Here is a 21,166-nt window from a genome sequence, read left to right on the forward strand (position 1 = left end):
CTTTTGGTCTTTTGCCAAGAAGAATATGATGTAGTTGTTTGACTACATGGATAAAGGGAAAGCATATTGCATGGAAGGGAGCTGTGGTCATTAGATAGGCTTTCATTCACTCCTTATCTTTATAACCTCATCTGCATGCTTGCGTTCTAACTGCCTTTTTTCTTTAATTCTTATTTATCCAGGTCTTATTACAGATCTACTTAATTCTTAGGTCAATTACTCATAGACACTTTTATTTGTTTTGCTAAGATTACTTGTTACTAGTTCATAAAATGTCTATCATCAAAATTTTGGTGACAGGTCTTGCCTTATCAAGAGCTGCTCATTCTACTTTTGTGTTTGTATTTTCATTTGTTGGTTTAGGGTTCTAAAAAATTTCTTAATGATCTTTTGGTGGAATTTAAGGAGTGAACAGAGGTTTGGCTCCTTAATTTTTGATTTTTACAGTGATATAGATAGATCGTTTTCATTAGTTTATCTCTTAGTTTTAATTTGAAGGAATAATCATAACTTAATTACTTAACAATGGAGGCTTTACACTGAGTGGGAAAGGTTTCTGTGAGGCTAGAAGATATGATAGGCCAGACAGTTGGTTTGAAGAGAATTAGGGTTAATGGAGCACTGCAGGCCTAAGAATGTGTTAAGAATTGTACTTTTTCAGAAAAGTACTGGAAGGAGAAAAAACAGCAATGCATTATTTTGTGTTAAGGATTGTATTGTATTTAAGTTTGCAGTTTGCATTTTTTAGTGTAATAAATCTTTGTAATTATTTTATACTTAGTTTATTTATAGTATATTGTAAAATTGCATTTCAGTTTTGGGATTCTCTCTTTTTCTAGTGGACTTTGACAACAGCCTTAGTGTATATAGGGTAGTTTCTAAGGCCCTTCCCATCCCCCTTTGTAAGGCTTTTTTCAATTATTATTGTTATCTAGGCTCATATATAGCCTAGAGATGTTTGTAGGCTATATATATATACAGCTATCTGTACATTCTACCAAATATTTTATCCATTTTCTGAACTAAGTTTTATATAACATTCAACTGAGTTTTCTAAGTTAAATATATCAAACAGTAACTATAGTTATTTTGGTCTTGGCAAGTAACAGTGATAAACAGTGACTTGCTTTAAGCTATCTAATTACAAAGTAGGCGAGTAACCCTGTTCCTATCTCAAGCCACATTTATTTATCTTCAGAAATTTGGCTCTTTTTGTTTTACCATGTTTCTTCCTTATTAGAAGGTTATCCTTCACAAATTTCCTAGAGCATTATTCTTGTCGAACAGAATTGTTGGACAGAGGTAAGACTCAGCCCACTCTTACCTTTCTCATGCTTATATTTAGGGCATTTTTTAGTTTCACTTTGATAATGAAGTAGAAGGAAAGCAAGATTATTTTTTTCTATTTTTTCTATACATTCTTCAATATGTAAAACTACTTGAAGGGAATTAAAATTTCTATTCTTTTTTTAAAAAATGGGCCTATGGCATTGAAAGCAAATTTCTTTAGAAACAAAGACTTTCTTAAAGAGAAATGATGCAATAATGTGTTTTACTATAAACACAACTTTAAAAATATCTGAGAAATGTAATGATCATAACAATGTAGAGCTGACTTCTTTTAAATCTTTTTTATTATTAGACATGCCAGTTCAATGTATTTTGAGACATCATACATAAATGGAGTGTAACTTCCCCATTGTATGGTTGTGTATGATGTACACAGGTCATGTAATCATGTATGCACATAGGGTAATAATGTCAGATTCATTCTACTATCATTCCTACCCTCATACTTACTCCCCTCCCTTCACTCCCCACTATCTAGTCCACATTACTTTTGTTCTTCCCCCAGTTATTGTGAATTGGTATCCACCTACCAGAGAAAACATTCAATTCTTTGAGATTGGCTTATTTTGTTTAACATAATAGCCTCCAGTTCTATCCGTTTACCAGCATATGCCATAATTTCATTCTTCTTTAAGGCGGAGTAATATTCCATTGTGTATATATACCATAATTTCTTTATCCAGTCATCTGATGAAGAGCACCTAGGTTGGTTCCATTATTGTGAATTAAGCTGCTATAAACATTGATGTGCCTGAGTCACTGCAGTATGCTGATTTTAAGTCCTTTGTGTATAAACCTAGGAGTGCAATGACTGGGTCAAATAGTTGTTCCATTCCAAGTTTTCTTAGGAATCTTCATACTGGTTTCCATAGTGATTGCACCAACTTGCAGTTCTATCAGCAATGTATGAATATACCGTTTCCCCCATATCCTTGCCAACATTTATTGTTGCTTGTATTCTTAATAATTGCCATTTTGGAGTGAGATGGAATCTCAGTGCTATTTTGATTTGCCTTTCTATAATTGCTAAAGATGTTGAACATTTTTTCATGTATGTGTCAATAAATCGTATTTCTTCTTCTGTGAAGTGTCTATTCAGTTCCTTTGCCCATTTATTGATTATGTTACTTGTTGTTTTTTTTTTTTGTGTTAAGTTTTTTTTTAGTTCTTTGTATATCCTGGACATTAATGCTCTACCTGGGGAGCAGGTGTCAAAGATCTCCCATTCTGTAGGCTCTCTCTTCATGTTATTGATTATTTCCTTTGCTGTGAAGAAGCCATTTAGTTTGATTCTATCACATTTATTGATTGTTGATTTTTCTTCTGTGCTATAGGAGTCTTGTTAAGGAAGTCACTTTCTAAGCTGACTTGGTGGAGATTTGGGTGTACTTTTTCTTCTTGTAGGCTCAGGTCTCTGTTCTAATGCCTACATCTTTGATCTACTTTGAGTTGATTTTTTTTCAGGGTGAGAGATAGGGATTTATTTTCATTTTGCTACATATGGATTTCCAGTTTTCCCAGCACCATTTGTTGAAGAGGCTATTTTCTCAAATTTATGTTTTTGATGCCTTTGTCTGGAATGAGATAACTGTTTTCATTTTGGGTTTGTCTCTGTCTTCTATTCTGTACCATTGGTCTTAGTATCTGTTTTGGTGCCAATACCATGCCATTTTTGTTACTATGGCTATGTAGTATAAGGTCTGGTCTTGTGATTTCCTCCTGCTTCACTTTTCTTGTGAAGGACTGCTTTGGCTATTTTGGGTCTCTTCTTTTTCCAAATGAATTTCATGATTGCTTTTTCTCATTCTATGAAGAATGTCATTGGGTTTTTAATAGGAATTGCATTAAATCTGTATAACACTTTTGGTAGCATGGCCATTTTGATAATGTTAATTTTGCCTATCCAAGAACATGGGAAATCTTTCCATCTTATAAGGTCTTCTTCAGTTTTTTTTCTTTAGTGTCCTATAGTTTTCATTGTACAGATCTTTCACCTCTTTGTTATATTGATTCCCAAATATTTTGGGGTTTTTTTTTTTTTTGAGGCTCTTGTGAAAGGGGTAGGTTTTTAATATTTTTTCTTTCAGGGGATTCATCACTGTTGTGTAGAAACACATTTGATTTATGGGTGTTGATTTTATATCCTACTACTTTTGCTGAATTCATTTATTATTTCTAGAAAATTTCTGGTGAAATTTTTTGTCTTCTAAATATAGAATCATGTCATCACAAATAGTGATACTTTGAGTTCTTCTTTTCCTATTTGTATCCCTTTAATTTCTTTCTTCTGTCTAATTGCTCTCCCTAGATTTTCAAGGATGATGTTTCGTAAAAGTGGTGAAAGAGGGGCTTGGCTTGTGGTTCAGTGATACATTGCTTGCCTGGCATGTGTGAGGCACTGGGTTTAATCCTCAGCACCACATAAAAATAAATAAAATAATTAAAGTAAAGATATTGTGTCCATCTTAAAAAAAGTGGTGAAAGAAGTCATCCTTATCTTATTCTAGTTTTTAGAAGGAATTCTTTCAATTTGTCTTTATTTAGAATGATGTTGGTCTTGAGTTTAACATAGATAGCTTTTACAATGTTGAGGTATATTCTTACTATCCCTAGTTTTTCTAGTGATTTGAACATGAAGTAGGGCTGTATTTTGTCAAATTCTTTCTCTGCATCTGTTGAGATGATCATATGATTCTTTTCTTTAAGTGTATTGATGTGATGAATTACATTTATTTATTTCCACATGTAGAACTAACCTTGCATTCCTGGGATGAATCCCACTTGATTGTGGTGCACTATCTTTTAAAATATGTTTTTGTATGTGATTTTCCAGAATTCTATTAAGAATTTTTGCATCCATACTCAATGATTTGCACATACTAAATGGTTTGCAAATGGTTCAGAATCTTGACAGTGTTAGTCTAAACCAACATGCCCTGCATACAGCAGGTATACAAGATTCTCATCAGAGGAGCTATCAGGCTACTTCTTTTAATAGTACGCACATAGCCTTCATGAGATGTTAACAAAGACCTCTCATTCATGATTTAAAGTAGAATCCTAAGGTTTGTAAACTGTGAAAACACTAGTATCATAAAATCACTAAAAAAGATTTGTTATATCCATATTCTTTTGCACACACTAAAAACTAGTTGAATTCTTTGATTGTGAATATTGTTAGTAACTCTTTAGAGAATCTTTTAGGAGCTTCCTGATTGTCTCATAGATTTCCTATATTTTTGAAAAAAATGCAAAATTGCAAAATTTTTGAAAAAAATGCAAAAAATGCAAAAATTCTTAATAGAATTCTGGAAAATCACATACAAAAAAATCTGTAATTTGAGAGTCTGTGAGGCTTGAATGAGGTGAAGATATTATTCAACTCTGTATCCTTTAATCCTTAGCATAGTAATTAGAGCATCCTCTGATTATAACTCCCTGCATTTATAGTAGATGTTAAATATGTAGGGTAGCTCAGCATTCTTTCTTACAAGAGCAAATGTGAACTATGCCTTGACACTTTATGACTCAAGTCTTTGGCAAAATCGCAAAATCTATATTTCTCTAAGCCTTCATTCATATATATATAACAGCTACCTAGGGTGTGTGTGTGTGTGTGTGTGTGTGTGAGAGAGAGAGAGAGAGAGAGAGAGAGAGAGAGAGAGAACTCAGCATACTGCATGGCACTCAAGGCTAGATGTCATGATAACTAGTACTACTATGAGTATTATTGCATTATTTGATTTTTTGAGTTATTACGTTTTTCAAGTCATGATTTCAAGACTGGTAAAAATGCTTAAGAAAAATGCATAAATACTCACCATTTTAGATACCATTTTATATCTTTCATAGAATCATTGAATTCTGTGATAGATCTCCATTCAGTATTCCTTCTTTGATGATAGGTACTATTTTACATAGAACACTGGCCTAGACTACTGGAAACTAGCTACCAGTTGATGCACAAATATATTATTACCAAATGAAAATTAGCCAATTAATTAGAATTAGAGTTAGTATGTGAGAAGCTGTTTTTTCAAGACTAGCTGATAACCATTTGCAAATCATTTAGTATGTGCGTTAAATCATATATTCCAGGGCTGCTTCTCAGGAATACGCTGTCATAATCTCTTGGAGAGTTTATGGGTCTTTCTGAGTACATTTAAGTTTGAAATCAAAGTTTTTTAGAATAATTTTAATATATCAGAGAAAGTTTGTTTTTAATTGTTCCTGTATAGTCAAAGAATCCTCAAATATGATGGTTAGGTATTGTATATTAAGTCAAAATGTAGAATGGGGAAGAAAAGACAATTATGTTCTTGGGTGTTTGTGAAAATAGGGAAAAGTCTTCTGTGATAAATTTGACCTTGTTAAACAGCTTTGCCGTTTCTCTTACTAACTATAGTACTTCAGGCAAAAATTAGAAAACTCCTCTAATCCATTGTATCTTTTTCTGTAAAATGAGGATGATAATATGCATATTATCATTTTATTATATTCCTTTTCTGAGAATTGAATGAGTTTGTATGCGTAACACATAGTAAGACTTGAGGGAGTGTTAATTGTTTAGAGGTCATCATCATTCTCATCATTTTAGTGTTTGTTAGTATTGTCAGAATAATGTTCTATATGTTTGTCTGCCTGTATAATTGTCACCTATCTTTTATGACCAAAATGAGGTTCTTTCTTTCAAAAGTTTTCTCACTATTGTTTTTTTTTTTTTTTAAATAATGGTAATTATTATCTTCACTTGAACAGCACTCAGTAAAGATGTTAATATTTACCTTTTTGGTTACTTGGTAAAAATGTCTTTGCTTCCATTCTGCTTATAAAGTTGTTGCATTTTAACCTAAGAACTTTTCTGACCTATTTTGTTTCTGTCTCACACTGCATCTGCCCAAGACATTTTATTTACCGCAGTAGTTTCCTGTGTAGGTGATCCTGCCAAAATGAAACTCAATTATGAGTTAAATTTGTTTTAAAAAGAAAAATCATATTGCATATTTTAAAGCCAAATATTATTTTTTAAATATTTCTTGTTTTTTAAGTAAATATTTGTACATTTACTTTTTCTCATCCTCAACTTATCAAGAGCTGACTGCATAAGTAGAGTTATGAGAGTTCAGCCCATTTATTTAAAACTGCATCCTTTCACCTTTTAAACATTGAACTCTGAAACCTAACACAAATACTGTAAGAACATCTGAGGTAGATAATTAAAGTATAATTAAGTTTAAATGCCTTGGTGAAGGAGTATAAAAATTATTTAAATTCAATCGGCTAGTACATTTGCAGTTTTCTTTTATTAGGTGTGAAATCTAAGAATCCCCTGCCAACTCTTGAGGGCTCAATCCAGAATGTTGAATTGAAGTACTGCAGCACATCATTGGTCAAATGTGCCTCTGGGACCCTGGGATCAATAAAAATTTGTGCCAAAGCCCCAGGTATGTGCAGCTGGACCGTGTAAAACTTTATTGCCTGTATAGGAGAATTGGCCTTGCATTTTACAAGGAGCGTTATTGAAACAAGAATTTACTCATTGTTCCTATGAATCAGAGGTTTTAATTTTTTAAAATAATCTTTACTGAAAAATTTTAATAGTGCCTGGATGATACTTCTTGACTTTTACCAAATTTATTTTTATTTAAGGAGAAAATACTTGTGTAGTTTAAGAATGTTTATGAGGGAGAAAACTTGAAGGAATATTTGCTTAAACTTTGTTTGGGAATTAGGACTTATATGTGACAAACATTAAATTAAAATATTGCTCTGGTAGGATTAAACACAAAACTAGTTGTCTTTAAATTTAGGCTAATAATTGACTTTGGCTTTCACCCAATGTTTCATTTCATAATTTATTTTTTAAATTATGCATAATTATTTTAGCACAAACTAAATTTCAAGATAAGTTTGTTATGGTAAAGATTTTATTGAATTTTTTAAAAGATGATGTGTTCATGTTGTTTTCTTTTATAAAATTTTCTGAACTTATTCTGTATTCATTACAAAGAGTTAAAAATGCTTTTATCAGACCAATTCCTTATAATTAATTATAGCTAAAGTTACCAAATATAATTGATATTTTGGTATAAAACATCATCAAGTTACTGCTATATTTTACTCAATAAGATTTGTTGTTGGCTCTTGTTTTTTCAATAAATATTTGTATAAATATTTTTCAATAAATATTTCTATTCAGGTGACAGTGGAAAAGAGAAGTTGATTCCCTTACTTCAGGGTCCTTCTGACACTAAAGACCTTCATAGCACCAAGTGGCTCAATGAAAGTAGAAAGCCAGAATCTCTCTTAGCTCCAGATTTGATAGCCTTCACAGTCCAAGTTCCACAATATATGGACTACTGCCATAATTCTGGTAAGTACAAATCTGTCATTACTCCCTCATTTTGCATTTCCTTTTCCAGAAAGGCTTTTAAAAAATGTGCTTTTTAAAAGAAGTAATTTGTGTTCATTGGAATGGTCTCTGTGATTGTGCTTTTCCAAAATTTAAATGAAGTATTTTTGTATTATTATTTTTCTTTGGGGGGGGGGAGAGAGAGAATTTTTTAATATTTATTTTTCAGTTTTCGGTGGGCACAACATCTTTATTTCATTTTATTTTTGTGATGCTAAGGATTGAACCCAGCGCCCCGCGCATGCCAGGTGAGCATGTTACCACTTGAGCCACATCCCCAGCTCATTTTTGTATTATTTTTTATAATTGAAATGTGTTTATAACAATAAAGATTTTTTTATATGAGAAAATTTAGCTTTATGTATATCTCTTAACCTCAGGTTCATATTTATAGAAAAACAAAGTCTATCAGATGTTATGATATCATTTCTTAGAGTTACATTTTTTCCTAATGGTACTTTATCTAGAATTAATTTCATTTTATTCAACTCTTATTAGCATAGCCATACCTCTTGTGTTGATAAGTGATATCAGAAAGATCAATAAAGACTAGGAAAGAAAGAAGGGATGGTAGGTAGAGACTTACATCAACCTTGAGCTCAGTTCACCAGTATGTGATTAGTAAAGCAAAGGTAGTCTGTCATTGATGCTAGAAATAGGAAATATTGCTATAGAGGTTTCTTATTAGGGTAAAGGGTGTGAGTTTTTCTTTAGAATTAGTTGGCCAGTGAATGGTTTCAAATAGTTGCTTAAGAGTATAATTCCATTAACATATTCAACAAGTACTGCTGCTTCTATAGAGTATGTTAAACATTACTAAGTTCAAAGTAGAAAGTATAAAACGATTTGTAACTAAGTAGACAATGATCCTTGAAGGCAAATACTGAAGCATTGCAGGAATGCACATATTCAGGAATACAAAAAATATTGAGAAGATAAGTTTGTTGCAGTATCACTTGTAGCTGAATGGCATCCACATTAGAAAGTGGAAAGCAGTATTTGAAAAGCCAGTCTGAGAATGTCCTATTGAGAATGACATGGAATTTTAAGGAAACAATGTTGTCAGGATGAGGCCAAAACACATACCACTATTGTGCTATGGATAGAAGATTTTACCTGTCTAGATTGGTAAATATTTTATGAAAAGGCCATATAGCTAATATTTGGGTCTTTTTGTAATTTATAGTCTCTTATCTCAACTGTTAAGTTCTGCTGTAGTGGCACAAAAATAACTATTGACAGAAATGAATGGATATGATTATGTTCCAAGGTAATGCTATTTACAAAAAACAGAAAATGAATTGCATTTGGCTAATGTGGCTTGCCTCCCCTCATTCTGGGGAGAAGAGATTGGTGCTTAAATATACTGCTTTTGATAATGTGTATTTAATCATGTTTCTTAAATATGCAGTTTACTAAATTTCTTTATATAATTATCCACATAGTAGTTTTTAGTAAGTTTTGAGTTTAGGTTACCAAATTATTAAGATATGCATCAAAATGACCAGACCATAAATTTGTAAGTTTTATATCTGAGAATGTACAAATCTTATTTGAATTTGCAATACTCTTGAGTTGGGCTAGGGTTTGTATTTTTTTTCTCTGTATAAACAGAATAAAAAATGAGTTCAGCATATTTAAATAATAATGTGTTTCTCCTTACAGTATTCATATTATTACTTGCAATTTCAGTGCATTCCTAGGTTCACAAAGTTGTATTTTCATTTTTTTTTTTTTTTTTTACTTTTTATGTGGTTCTAAAAGTACACTGGTATAAGAAAAGTATCTGTGATATTGAGGGTAAAGTTACATAATTTTTCTTGCTGGTAAGGAAATTCACCTAGTCTTCAACATTAGTGTTGGTTTGGTGATATTGTGTAAAATTTTAATGTAATTATTTATATGGTGCTTAGAAAATATTACTTTGAGTATGTTTTAATCCTAAACTATAAAGTGTTTATACTTAAGCTACATTAAAATATTTTATTTAGGGCAGTTTTAAATTTAAATTTTTCATCCACCTTGGAACTACCACACACATTCGTAGCTTAGGTATTCATGATATGGTTTAGAGAGCTCATAGTATTTTCTTAAAGCCAGTTTTAATATGAACTTGATTAATCTTATGCCATGCAACAAGATTTAAATTATAGAGGAGTGGGGTATCGGGGGAGGGAGGGAGAATGAATGTGTGTGCGCACTTTTGTGTATCTTCATGTGTATGGCTGATGTTATAGGCAAATCATAAATAAGTCTCAAATAAAGAAGTAATTTATTAATAGTCTGTCGAGATTTTATGAAATATTAGTCTCTTAGCAAGCACTTTCATGGCTACAGTGTCTAATTTTTTCCCCGTCTTTTGCCTGTGCTTACAAATGTACACACATATATTGATATTTATTTCCCCTCTTCTTTAGTTTTTCTTGTTATCATAGTCTACTGTAATATACTGTACTATACATTTCTATACAGTTTGTCTTGTTGCCTTTTCCTGTGCTGTCAGAATTTTATTTTGGTGCTGGAATTTCCATCTTCTTTTTAATCTCTGCTGTATTTCTGATGCCTAGAATATTATTCAGCAGAGAGTAGGCTCAGAGTGAATAAATGAGCAAGTAAGCAAGGATTATATTTGCTTTTCTTTCATTTTTGTGACTGCAACATCTTATGGAATGAGACAAAAAGGGAATCTTTCTTGATTTTTAATTTTAAAGGAGCTGGGCACCATAGTGCAGGTGTGTAATCCTAGCTACTGCTGACGCTGAAGGGAGGATCACAAGTTTCAGGCCAGCCTTAGCATCTTAGCTATACCAGGTCTCAAAAAGGACTGAGGATATAGTACCCTTGGGTTCAATTCCTAGTACTGCTGCCTTCTGCCACCAGTGGTGCACAGCCCCGCCCTCACCACTAAAGGGCTGAATAGTTAAACCCTTCTAGATCAAGAATTAAGGGAAGCATAGGTTACCCTTGCTGGCTTTTCAGAAGCAGATAGATGTCAAGGTGACATGTTAATTAACTTTTCCCCAGGGGTTTGTAGAATTTAATGATCATACTGATTATCTTCTGACGATCAAGGATACTGGCATAACAGTGGAAGACAGCAGGCAATTTGTGCATGTATGTTCCCACGCAGAAGGGGAGGAGATTATAACTGGGGACCAGTAAATGTTGTGATGTTATATAGAAGTGAATTTTCAGGGGAGCTGTCAGGCAGACTTTGGGGATTTCAGATTGTGTGGGAATGGACAGCTTTATTGATGGGAATTTGGAAATAATATGATAGAATATTCATGGTATTAGTTGAATTTAATATAAAATACTTTTATAATTTAAAAATAACTTTTGTGTAAATTATTTACTTACAAAACAAGATTGTGTAAAGCCTATCAAATATTTGAGTTTTATTGAGGAAGAAATAGAGGTGTAGAAGTTAAATGACTTATCCATGTGCTTAGCCAGTGAGAATAGAACTTGAAGCTTCAGATTATAACATTTTCTCACTTTTAGGCTATTTAACATTTTGTCTATTAACCTTAGGAACCACATTACTAAACGTTGAACCCCCTGGTCTTAAAAGTTTTTACCTTTGAGGAGTTTCTTTCTAACTTTACAATAAGCACTGTCAGAATATCCACAATCTAATGATATCACACCATTGCTTTGTCCTTGAAGTATTAGCAACTCCCTTTGTACTTGTCCCCCTTTCCCCCTTGATTGCCTTCTGCACTTGACTGACTGGTTACAGTGAAGGAGCAGTGGGCTCCAGTGGGACTGTGCCAACCCAATTCATGTTTATTCTTCTGGAGGTTCATTTAATGACACGTTTCTTACTTTTATATAGATATTAGAAGTCAAATAGTGAAGTAAATGCCTTTCTCCTTCATCGGTGGAACACTTGTTGACTATAATTGATTTATATAAAATATTTTAAATAAGTTCTGAACATTTTTCTTCCCGTTTACATACAGTCTTTTGGTTCTTCTTCGTGTGCTGTATTTTATGATTTATACCATGTTCTCTTGCCAAAAAGTCTTTGTTAATTATGGCATTAATGTATAAATAAAATTTAGAGTGTCTACTGTTTAGGAATATAAAATTATTAGGAAGCACTATCATCTTAGAACCAAAAGAACTTAGAAGCAATTATTTCAGTTGCTTAGGCAGTGTTAGAGACTCCCTATCTTTCTTTGCTCCAAATCACATTTTTTAATCTCTTGATGGTGATTCTGCTTTTATATATCCTGGGTTTTTTTTTTTTTTCTGCCTTTGATTCTTACAACTATCCTTTCCCTTTTTATATCTGTTTAATGCCAGCTCAATCTTAACGATATACCTCTTCAAGGAAGAGTTCCCTCAAAATCCTTTTACCTTTTCCCCTCCTGTCCAATTTGATTAAGTATCTCTGCTAACGTTCTTTCATAGTTCACGGTACTTTTCTTTCATAGCTCTTATGACAAGATAATATTTTTTTTTAATTTATTTTTTTTATTGGTTGTTCAAAACATTACAAAGCTCTTGACATATCATATTTCATACATTAGATTCAAGTGGGTTATGAACTCCCTTTTTTACCCCAAATACAGATAATATTATACAGTCTGTACCACTTGATAGTGAGTTCCAGAGTGAGTTCTGGTTGCTTATTATTTTATCTGCAGGGCCTCTTAACATAGCCTGACATAAAAGAAATGCTTGAGAGATCATTTGCTGAATGAATGAATAACTAAATGAACATTTATGACAGAGTATCAAGGGATAAATTATTAGATAGATAAATAATAAGTTCTTTTTTTTTTTTCTTGATACCAAGGACTGAACCCAGGGGCGCTTAAACACTGAGCCACATACCCAGCCCTTTTTAATATTTTATTTAGAGGCAGGCAGCGTTGCTTAGGGCTTTGCTGAAGTTGGGTTTGAACTCATGATTCTTCTGTCTCATCTTCCCCAGCTACTGGGATTACAGGCATGCACCACTGTGTCCTGTATAAATTCTTAATACATGTTAGCTTTTTCCTCCCCCCCCCCCGCATAGGTCTTCCTCCTTGTCCTTCTGCATGTAACCACCATCGGAGAAATTATCCACTAGTATCTTTCTCTGTTAATAATTCTAATTACTATTAGGTTATTTGTTCACTAGACTATAATTTCCATTTCTTGGTCTTCTTTTATTTTTACTGTTGATATGAAATAATATATCAGCCTTAAATATAGTTGACAAATCTCATCTCTCTTAGTTCTTTTTCTCCTCCTTGTTTCATTCTCTTCAGTCACTAGCATTTACTCCTGTACCCAAACCTTAGTCTATCTTGGCCTTCATGTGTTAGGAAACAGTTCTTCAGTTGGAAGATAAGTCCTTGTTTACCTCTGTAGCCAAGGAAGTCATGCTTAACTGCCCATCATAAAACATTTGGCTCCTCAACACAGGGTTCATATATTCTGTAATTCACCACATCGATTTGGACACATCTTTGTGCTGTCATGTATGTAGAACTTGGGGGCAAAGATGTTGATAGAAATATGTTGATCCTGGTGTTGCTTCCTGTGATAATGTAAATAAAGTCCTCAGTCTTTGACCGAGGAGTCATGTCTTCTACAGCATTCATGAAATTTTGGTTGGGTAAAATTTTAAGCCCCTTACAATTCTAAACACCAAAACAGTGTTACTTTTGGTTTTTCTTTCATTATTTCCCCCCAAAGGGTTTCTTTTTTGTTCCTTAAATATAGGACATCTTGTTTCCCTAAGATTATGTATTGACCCTCTTCTTTTTTTAGGATGGTCTAATCAGCACTTCTGCTTTTAGCAACCAACTATAAATTTATCTCTTTCCATTTATTTTCTTTTGAGATCCAAACTCCCAAATTTCAGCCACTTCTTAGCTGTTTTCATAAAGATATTTGAATGATGACTAACTCATTTCAAAATAAATTCAGTATAATTTTTCTTCCCTATTTCCTACTCCATTATTCACCATTTAAATTATAACCGCACTGTTTACCTTTTAATGCGGTCAGTTTAGCCCTAGCTCAATTCTTCCTTCTTTCTGTCTTCAATACGATTGATGTTCCACTGGAGTTTTTCTTTTGTTTGTTTTGTTTTTTTTTGTTGTTTGCTTTGCAACTTTAAATGGTCTATGCTAAATATCATAAATTGACTTCAATCGTTTCCCATAGATATATTGATCACCATTCTGATTATTTCCACTATATGTTTGAAAATGTCTCTTTTAAAATAATACTCCAAAATTTAACACAGTTTTCTATGTAACACATAGTGTAACCTCTTAGATTTGTATAGAAGACTTCAGATTAGTTGCTGTTTGTTTTGAACTCATGTGTTACTAGAAAGCATAAGGTGTTTTTTGTTTTGTTTTGAACTCATGCATTACTAGAAAGCATAAGGTCTTTTTCATGTGAACTACTTTAGTGCATCTTTTTATATTTTATATGTCTACATTCGCTTATGAATGTATATAAAGATTTTTATATTTATTCCTATGAAATTTTACTAATTTATTTTGCTTACCCATTAAAAACAAAGACATACTTAAAAATATTTGGTTGACTAGTTACTTGTAAAAGTGACATGTTATTTTTTTCTTTTAATTCGTAGATCTCCAAAAGTATCATTTTCTTAACAAGATTAGGAAAAACAGAACTAGGTGATTATGATGCTATTTTAAAATAATGTAAAACAAATGCTGTTCTTAAAATATTACTGAAAATGAATGACAACTTAAGCCAATCTTCTTATTCCTCAAAAGTGCTCAAAAGTTAAGGGCTAGAGTCGTGGCTTAATAGTAGAGCACTTGCCTAGCATGTGTGAGGCCCTGGGTTTGATCCTCATCACCGTATATAAAGAAATAAAAAGGATCCATTGACAACTAAAAAATATATATATATATTTCTTTGAAAAGTGCCATCAATTCTTTTTTTTTTTTATTGGTTGTTCAAAATATTACAAAGCTCTTGACATCTCGTATTACATATATTAGATTCAAGTGGATTATGAACTCCCATTTTTACCCCAAATACAAGTATACTGTTTTCAACTTTATTGTGTTGTTATAAATAAAAAATAATTTGATGTTAGTCACCAAATATAGGGAACTTTTAGTCATTTAGTGAAAGGGAAAATTATAATCTAGTCTCATGAAATTCAGTTAAATTGGTTAGTAGTTCTCTTTCTTGATTAAAACTACGATCAAAGGGCTGGGATTGTGGCTCAGTGGCAGAGCGCTTGCCTTGAACATGCAAGGCACTGGGTTCAATCCTCAGCACCACATAAAAATAAATAAACAAAATAAAGATATCGTGTTCATGTATAATTAAAAAATATTTTAAAAAACTATGATCAAACACATACCATTCAATGTTGGTTGGTTAGAATATGAATTGCTACAGAGATATTAAAATGCAAACAGCATTTTGCATTGCAAATTTCAGTTTATAGGAAATGCCTCTTTGTTTCAAAAAATTCTCATGATGTAGAATTAAATGGATTGCCTTGGAAGTTTTGTTTTTAGTAGTTTTGACAGAACCTATGAGTAAGAATGCTTATATCTTGTAGCAATTAAAGACAATTCACATTTGTGGTTTGGGCATAAATGTGTAAAAATTATACCCATCTATCTTATTACATTTCCTCTCCCTTCCCTGAGGATTTTACTATGTACTTTATCTGTAATTGTTGCCAGTTTTCTATCATGTTCCCATTGGGCTTCTGGTGCAAAAAATCTTATCCTCTTGATGACAGAGCTTGCCTGAATGATTTCATGCTCCTAGCATTTTTGTTCACGGGAATTAGGGGCAAAATGTAACTACAGCTGAACAGAGGGTCTATTTTTGTAATTTTGTAGTTTGGACTCTGTTATTGGAACTAAATGAAGAGATGCAGGTGTTCTCCAGTCCAAGCCCTTTGGGAGTTTTGATGGTAGATGCTTGAAAAGAAAATGCATGTGTTTCTAGAGTCAAACAGCAGCTGTGAGACAAGGATTTATGTTTTTCTCAGAACTTTGGGATTTCAAAATGTTACATTTAATCACAAGAACGGAAAGGGGAGCAAATGTTAAAGATGTTACGCATAAAAGTAAGTTTACTGATCTCTTTACCATATGAACTAGTTGTGGGAATATGTGAACAAAGTGATTTCTAGGCATAATATAAACAATTTTTAAAGGATTATAATGGTTACCAGGATATAGCATTTTGAGATTGCTGCATTTATACCACAGGACTATTATTGTACTAATTACTTATTAAAAATCTGTAATGTTTTTTCATTTAGAGACACACATGTACATGTTTACAAATATATACACACATCATGAATGGTTTGGTGAAATATCTGTCAAGCATTCTGATTATAACTTTTTTTGGTAGAAAGTTTAAATAACAAATGATTATGAAAGCAGCACAATATTTTCAAATATAAGAAATGAAAGTTTCTATCTATAATATTAATTAAGGGACTTTGTATTTAAAACAGATATGTATTTAAATGTATATATTAAAGCCAATATATGTTAAAATTTTTTTTTTCTTTTGGCAATCATGGAGCTACTTTTTTTAGTTGATTGTCAAATTCTTTGTTTAAGACTACTTTTTCAGTATTTCTTTGCTATTCTCATACTTTATTGTGCATATTTAGTATTATCATTATTTTTGCACTCATTGATCCAGCAAAAACTTTATTTCAAGTTTTTCATCTGTAGAAATATAATGATGCCTTAGAGTCTCTACTGTAAAATAATTGTGAATATATTGAAGACATAGAAATAAATAACCATGGCAGAATGAGTGAATGAATGGTTTGTATTCTGGGTTTGCCTTCATTCATTGTAAACTATTTTATTTTGAGCAAGTCAACCTTTTTGACTTTTTGATTTTTTTTTTCCATCTGTGGAAAATGGATATTCTTATCCTGGAAGCTAGGATTGTTGTGAAGATTGAGTTAAATACTGTATTTTTAAAAATTTTATTTATTTATTTTTTAGTTGTACATGGACACAATATTTTATTTGTGTATTTTTATGTGGTTCTGGGATTTGAACTCAGTACCTTATGCATGCTAGACAAGCGTTCTGCCCACTGAGCCACAACCCAGGCCCTAAATACTGTATTCCTAAGTACAGTAAAACATAGTGCAAAATTTCAGTATTATTCTGTCTGAAATAGTACCCTAATCACTTAATGTTTTTATCTGAGTGTCTTCCTTCCTTGTTCTCTATATTCCAACATATCCTGATCCAGTTTACATTTTCTTAAAGTTATTTTGATAAGTCAGTGGGTATGTATTTCTGAATATAAGTAGAAATTGCTTCAGCTACTTTCAGAATCCTCCTTCCACACTGAAATGTCTCCTGGAAGCCATGATTCCAGGAGTTAGCAACAGTTTCAATAGCAAACAGGAAATTACTTTACTTGTTCCTTTGAATGATCCTGGATTCTGGAAGGAAGCCAGAGAAAGAAACCCTTTGAGTCTTGTGGGTGACCAGTTGTTTCCTTCATTTACAGCACAAAGTCAAAATTTTGGCAGGTTTTTTTAGAAACTGTTTGCATAGTAAAAATAAAATGGTATTAAAAGTAAATAAGTAGTAGCTTCATTAGTAAGTAGTAAATTGTATAGAAGAAATACTTAGGTTGAAAATGGGCTATAAGTAAATTTAACTATAAATGTGTTATATTTTATATTTTATCTGAAGTATATTTTATATGGATCAAAAAGTTATTATTACCTCACTTTATATTTTAGAAACTGATATAAATCTATTAGGTAACTATTTAGTTTTGTAAGTCCTAGCTTATGTGTTTAAGGTTCAGTAAAACTAACTTTGTGATCCTGTCCAAATTTTATAGTTGGCTCTGTTGTGACTTTCATACAAAATCTGGGGATGAAATTGTCTTTGCTCTCTGCCCCTTCTCCTAGTGTTCTGTCCCCTATTGAGGAAGCTCTATTCCACAGGCAGCTTTTGTACCCCTTTTAGTTGAAACAATACACACTGGAACCATTCCTTACACCATTGTTGTAATTTAAAAATAAGTAACAGGAGTCAGTTGTTCATATATGGGAATATAGGGGGGTGTTTTGTTTGTTTTACTTTCACTTCCTTCTGACATTTGGCCTTCTTTCTCCTCATCCTTCCTCCTCCCCCTCCTCCCCATCTCCCCTTTTCTCCTTTCCTTCTAAATTTTGCCATGACACTTTGATGATATCACACTGCAGACAGTTGTAACTGTTTATGGGATTCCTTCCCCTTGAGACTGGGAGTTTCTGAGGACAAAAGCCATGACTAGAACATGATAAGTTTTCAGCAAATATAGAGTGGTCTAAAGAGTGTATTTTATTTTATTGCCATTTAAGCATAGCCTATTGTCTACAGGTCTTTAGTTTTTATCATTTTATTTCTAAATTGGGGGAAAAATCAGTGTGGCTTTAGTGTGTTAAGGAACAATTTTTGGGGCTGGGGATGTGGCTCAAGCGGTAGCGCGCTCGCCTGGCATGTGCGGGGCGCTGGGTTCGATCCTCAGCACCACATTAAAAAAAAATAAAATAAAGATGTTGTGTCCACCGAAAACTAACTAAATAAATAAATATTAAAAAAATTTTAAAAAAGGAACAATTTTTTTAAAGGTAACTCATGATACACTTGTAAAGCTATAAAATGGAAAAGTGTTAAAAGCTTTATTTAACTCATTGTTAATGAGTGAACCAGGTAGACATGATAGGCAGATCACAGGGAGGAAAAAACAGGCATTTATAAATCATACTAAAATAAATTTGGAAATGGGAAAACTGGTTTCTTCCAAGAGTAAAGAAGGAGGTCAACTGCACTTCTACCTGACAGAATTTATTTGGGTCAAGAATCAGCATTCTTGGGAAGTAAAAAAGAAGAAGAATAATCAGCATTCTGTAGTGATACTTGCTTTCCAATGATTATAGCAGTGTAGTTTAAGTAGTCAAATTATGGAACCAGAGTAGGTGTCTCTCATCAGATGAATCAATAAAGAAAATGTGGTATAAACACAATGAAGTTACACTCAGCCAACACTCGTTTGTTAGTGAATGGTTGAAACTAGAGAAGATCATGTGCCGCAGTCTGGCTGGGCACAAAATCAGGAGCCACTCACAGCTTTGTAGATTCAAACAGCAATTCTTTATTCCCGATCTCACACCGACTCTCTACAATCACGTTCTGAGACCAACAAGTTCTCTGCCCAAATTCCACGTTCTGGATCCCAAAAACTCTCTGAATCCCGGGAGAACTCAACGGGAACTACAGGAGCGGGCATGCCTAAGGCAGCAGGATACGCCCTATTCCCAGCAGGGTACACCTTAAACCTGGAACTGCCCTAAACCCAAGGAGAGCCCTAAACCCTGATCCGCCCTAAACCCAGATCCGCCCTGGTCCTTGAGCAAGGTCACCTTACATGCAATGTCACTGCAAAATGTTCAAGGCAAGTCCATTTTACCAAGTCCTTCCTGTAAGCAACATGGGGTACACTGGCAAAGGAAATTGTCATACCTACTTGGCTAATGGCTCTCAGCAATCATGCTAAGTGAAATAAGCCAGACACAGTCAGGGGTTGAATGTTTTCTCTCATATGTGGAATCTAGCGAGATATACAAATTTTCTTTAAAAAGGAGACCTCATAAAAATGGGAGAAAAGTAGAGTAGGGGAAGGGAGTAAAGGGGAGGGAGGAGGGAAAGGGGAGGAACTATGGAATGAAATTGACCAAATTATTCTATGTAGCTGTATGAATATATCACAATGAATCTCACTTTTATGTATAATTATAATGCACCAATTGAAAAAAATAAAAGGACATACAGTAGAGTGGAAGAAAGGGATCATGAGGACAGTGGTGGGGGAATACTGAGGAGTGAATGGAGCAAATTATTCTGTGCATTTATGAATATGTCACAGTGATGAAAACATTTAATGAAAACATTAAAAATTTAAGATAATTATGAAAAAATAAAAAATTTGTATTGCTGTCCATAACCTGCAACCTACTGTTGTATAAAATAGCTCAAAGGCTATTTAAAAGTGTAGAATCCTAAAGCATCTGACTCAGACAACCCAAAAGGGTATGCTCTAAACAATGCAGAGCTTTAAACTGGAGCAGAACTTATTTCCTACAACCACACTAAATTCCAGGTGGTTAGGCTGTTTTTAGCTGGGGTAGTTACAGGCAGGTCTGAGGTAATGTTGTGAAGCCACAATTTAGGGCATGGAGGGAAAAATAAAGGGAAATAATACCACTGGCAGAGGGCAGTGATGAAGTAAGAGTTTCCTCATTTTCAAAGGAACAATTAATTGTAGAATAATTCTGGTATAGATCTTAATTTGAGTTGGGCTTTTGAAATCTTGTCATACTAAGTTCCCTTCAGCCAGTCCTTTTGTCAGTATTTTAACTTGGCAGAATAAGGTTTTTTTGGTTTTGTTTTTGCTTTTTGTTAGGTAAATAAAAAAATGTTCAAGCCTATTTTTTGTTAAGTAAATATTGTGTTTAAATTATTAGAGTGCTTTGAGAAACGAATTCATACAGCAAATATTTGAATACCTATTGTATGTTTGGCACCGCTTAAGCATTAAGGATTTCTCTCTCCCCCTCCAATACCCATGAGAGAGAGGGTTTCCCAAACTTCCTAGAGCTAACATTCTGTTATGATATTTAAAATATAGTAGTTAATATTATCTTGTATTTTTCTTGAAGCCTTTCCTTGAATGTAAAAATGTGGAAATTCTAGTTTCTCCTTAGATTAAATTTCTGCTTTCATTTCACTTAAAATATGGAAATCTGAAATGTTGTGGAAATCTCTGCAAGGATACAGTAGACAAAGTTGTGGAAAACTCAATTATAGACAAACAATAAAATAACAAAAATACAAATACACTATGGGAAAATAACCAAAACAGTGAAAAAATTTCAAACTGTTAGAAGTCAATGAAATGGAGTATAATAAGGAATGAAATTGACAGATATTTAATAAATGATAAAATCGAAGATTGTGAAATCTGTATGAAAAACAATTTCATAAAACTGTGATAGGAGTATGAATTGATATAGTCTCCACAAATCAATTTAGCAAAATTTGTGATTCTTTATAATCCCGGTTCTAAGACTCAATTCTAAGGGGATAATGTAAGATGTATTTAAAGACTTATATTTAAAACATAAGGAAATTTATCTCGGTTATTTGTGAAAATCACAAGTCATCTTTGTTGTCGAATAGTATAAAATTATGAAATAGATCACAATATATCCCTAGAAGTCCCTCTTTGAAATTAGCCACAAAAATATTTGATATTACATAAGGAAGTGTTCATATTAACAACTTGTATGAAAAAATAGAAATAAAAACGTACATTAAGGACTAGAGGTATATAGCTCAGTGGTGAAGT

At 32.9% G+C, this 21,166-nt stretch overlaps 1 protein-coding gene across 4 annotated transcripts in view; it reads left to right on the forward strand.

The window, feature by feature from the left end:
- Positions 1-21,166, forward strand: part of Vps13b (vacuolar protein sorting 13 homolog B) — a 736,334-nt gene that overhangs the window by 239,994 nt on the left and 475,174 nt on the right. For all 4 annotated transcript variants that reach the window (XM_076835849.2, XM_076835851.2, XM_076835850.2 and 1 more), the window contains exons 18-19: positions 6,660-6,794; positions 7,550-7,723. In XM_076835849.2, coding sequence (XP_076691964.2) covers positions 6,660-6,794; positions 7,550-7,723 — 309 coding nt within the window. The remainder of the gene's footprint in view (positions 1-6,659; positions 6,795-7,549; positions 7,724-21,166) is intronic.

The sequence above is a fragment of the Callospermophilus lateralis genome, chromosome 16, assembly GCF_048772815.1.
Source record: "Callospermophilus lateralis isolate mCalLat2 chromosome 16, mCalLat2.hap1, whole genome shotgun sequence".
NCBI lineage: Eukaryota > Metazoa > Chordata > Mammalia > Rodentia > Sciuridae > Callospermophilus > Callospermophilus lateralis.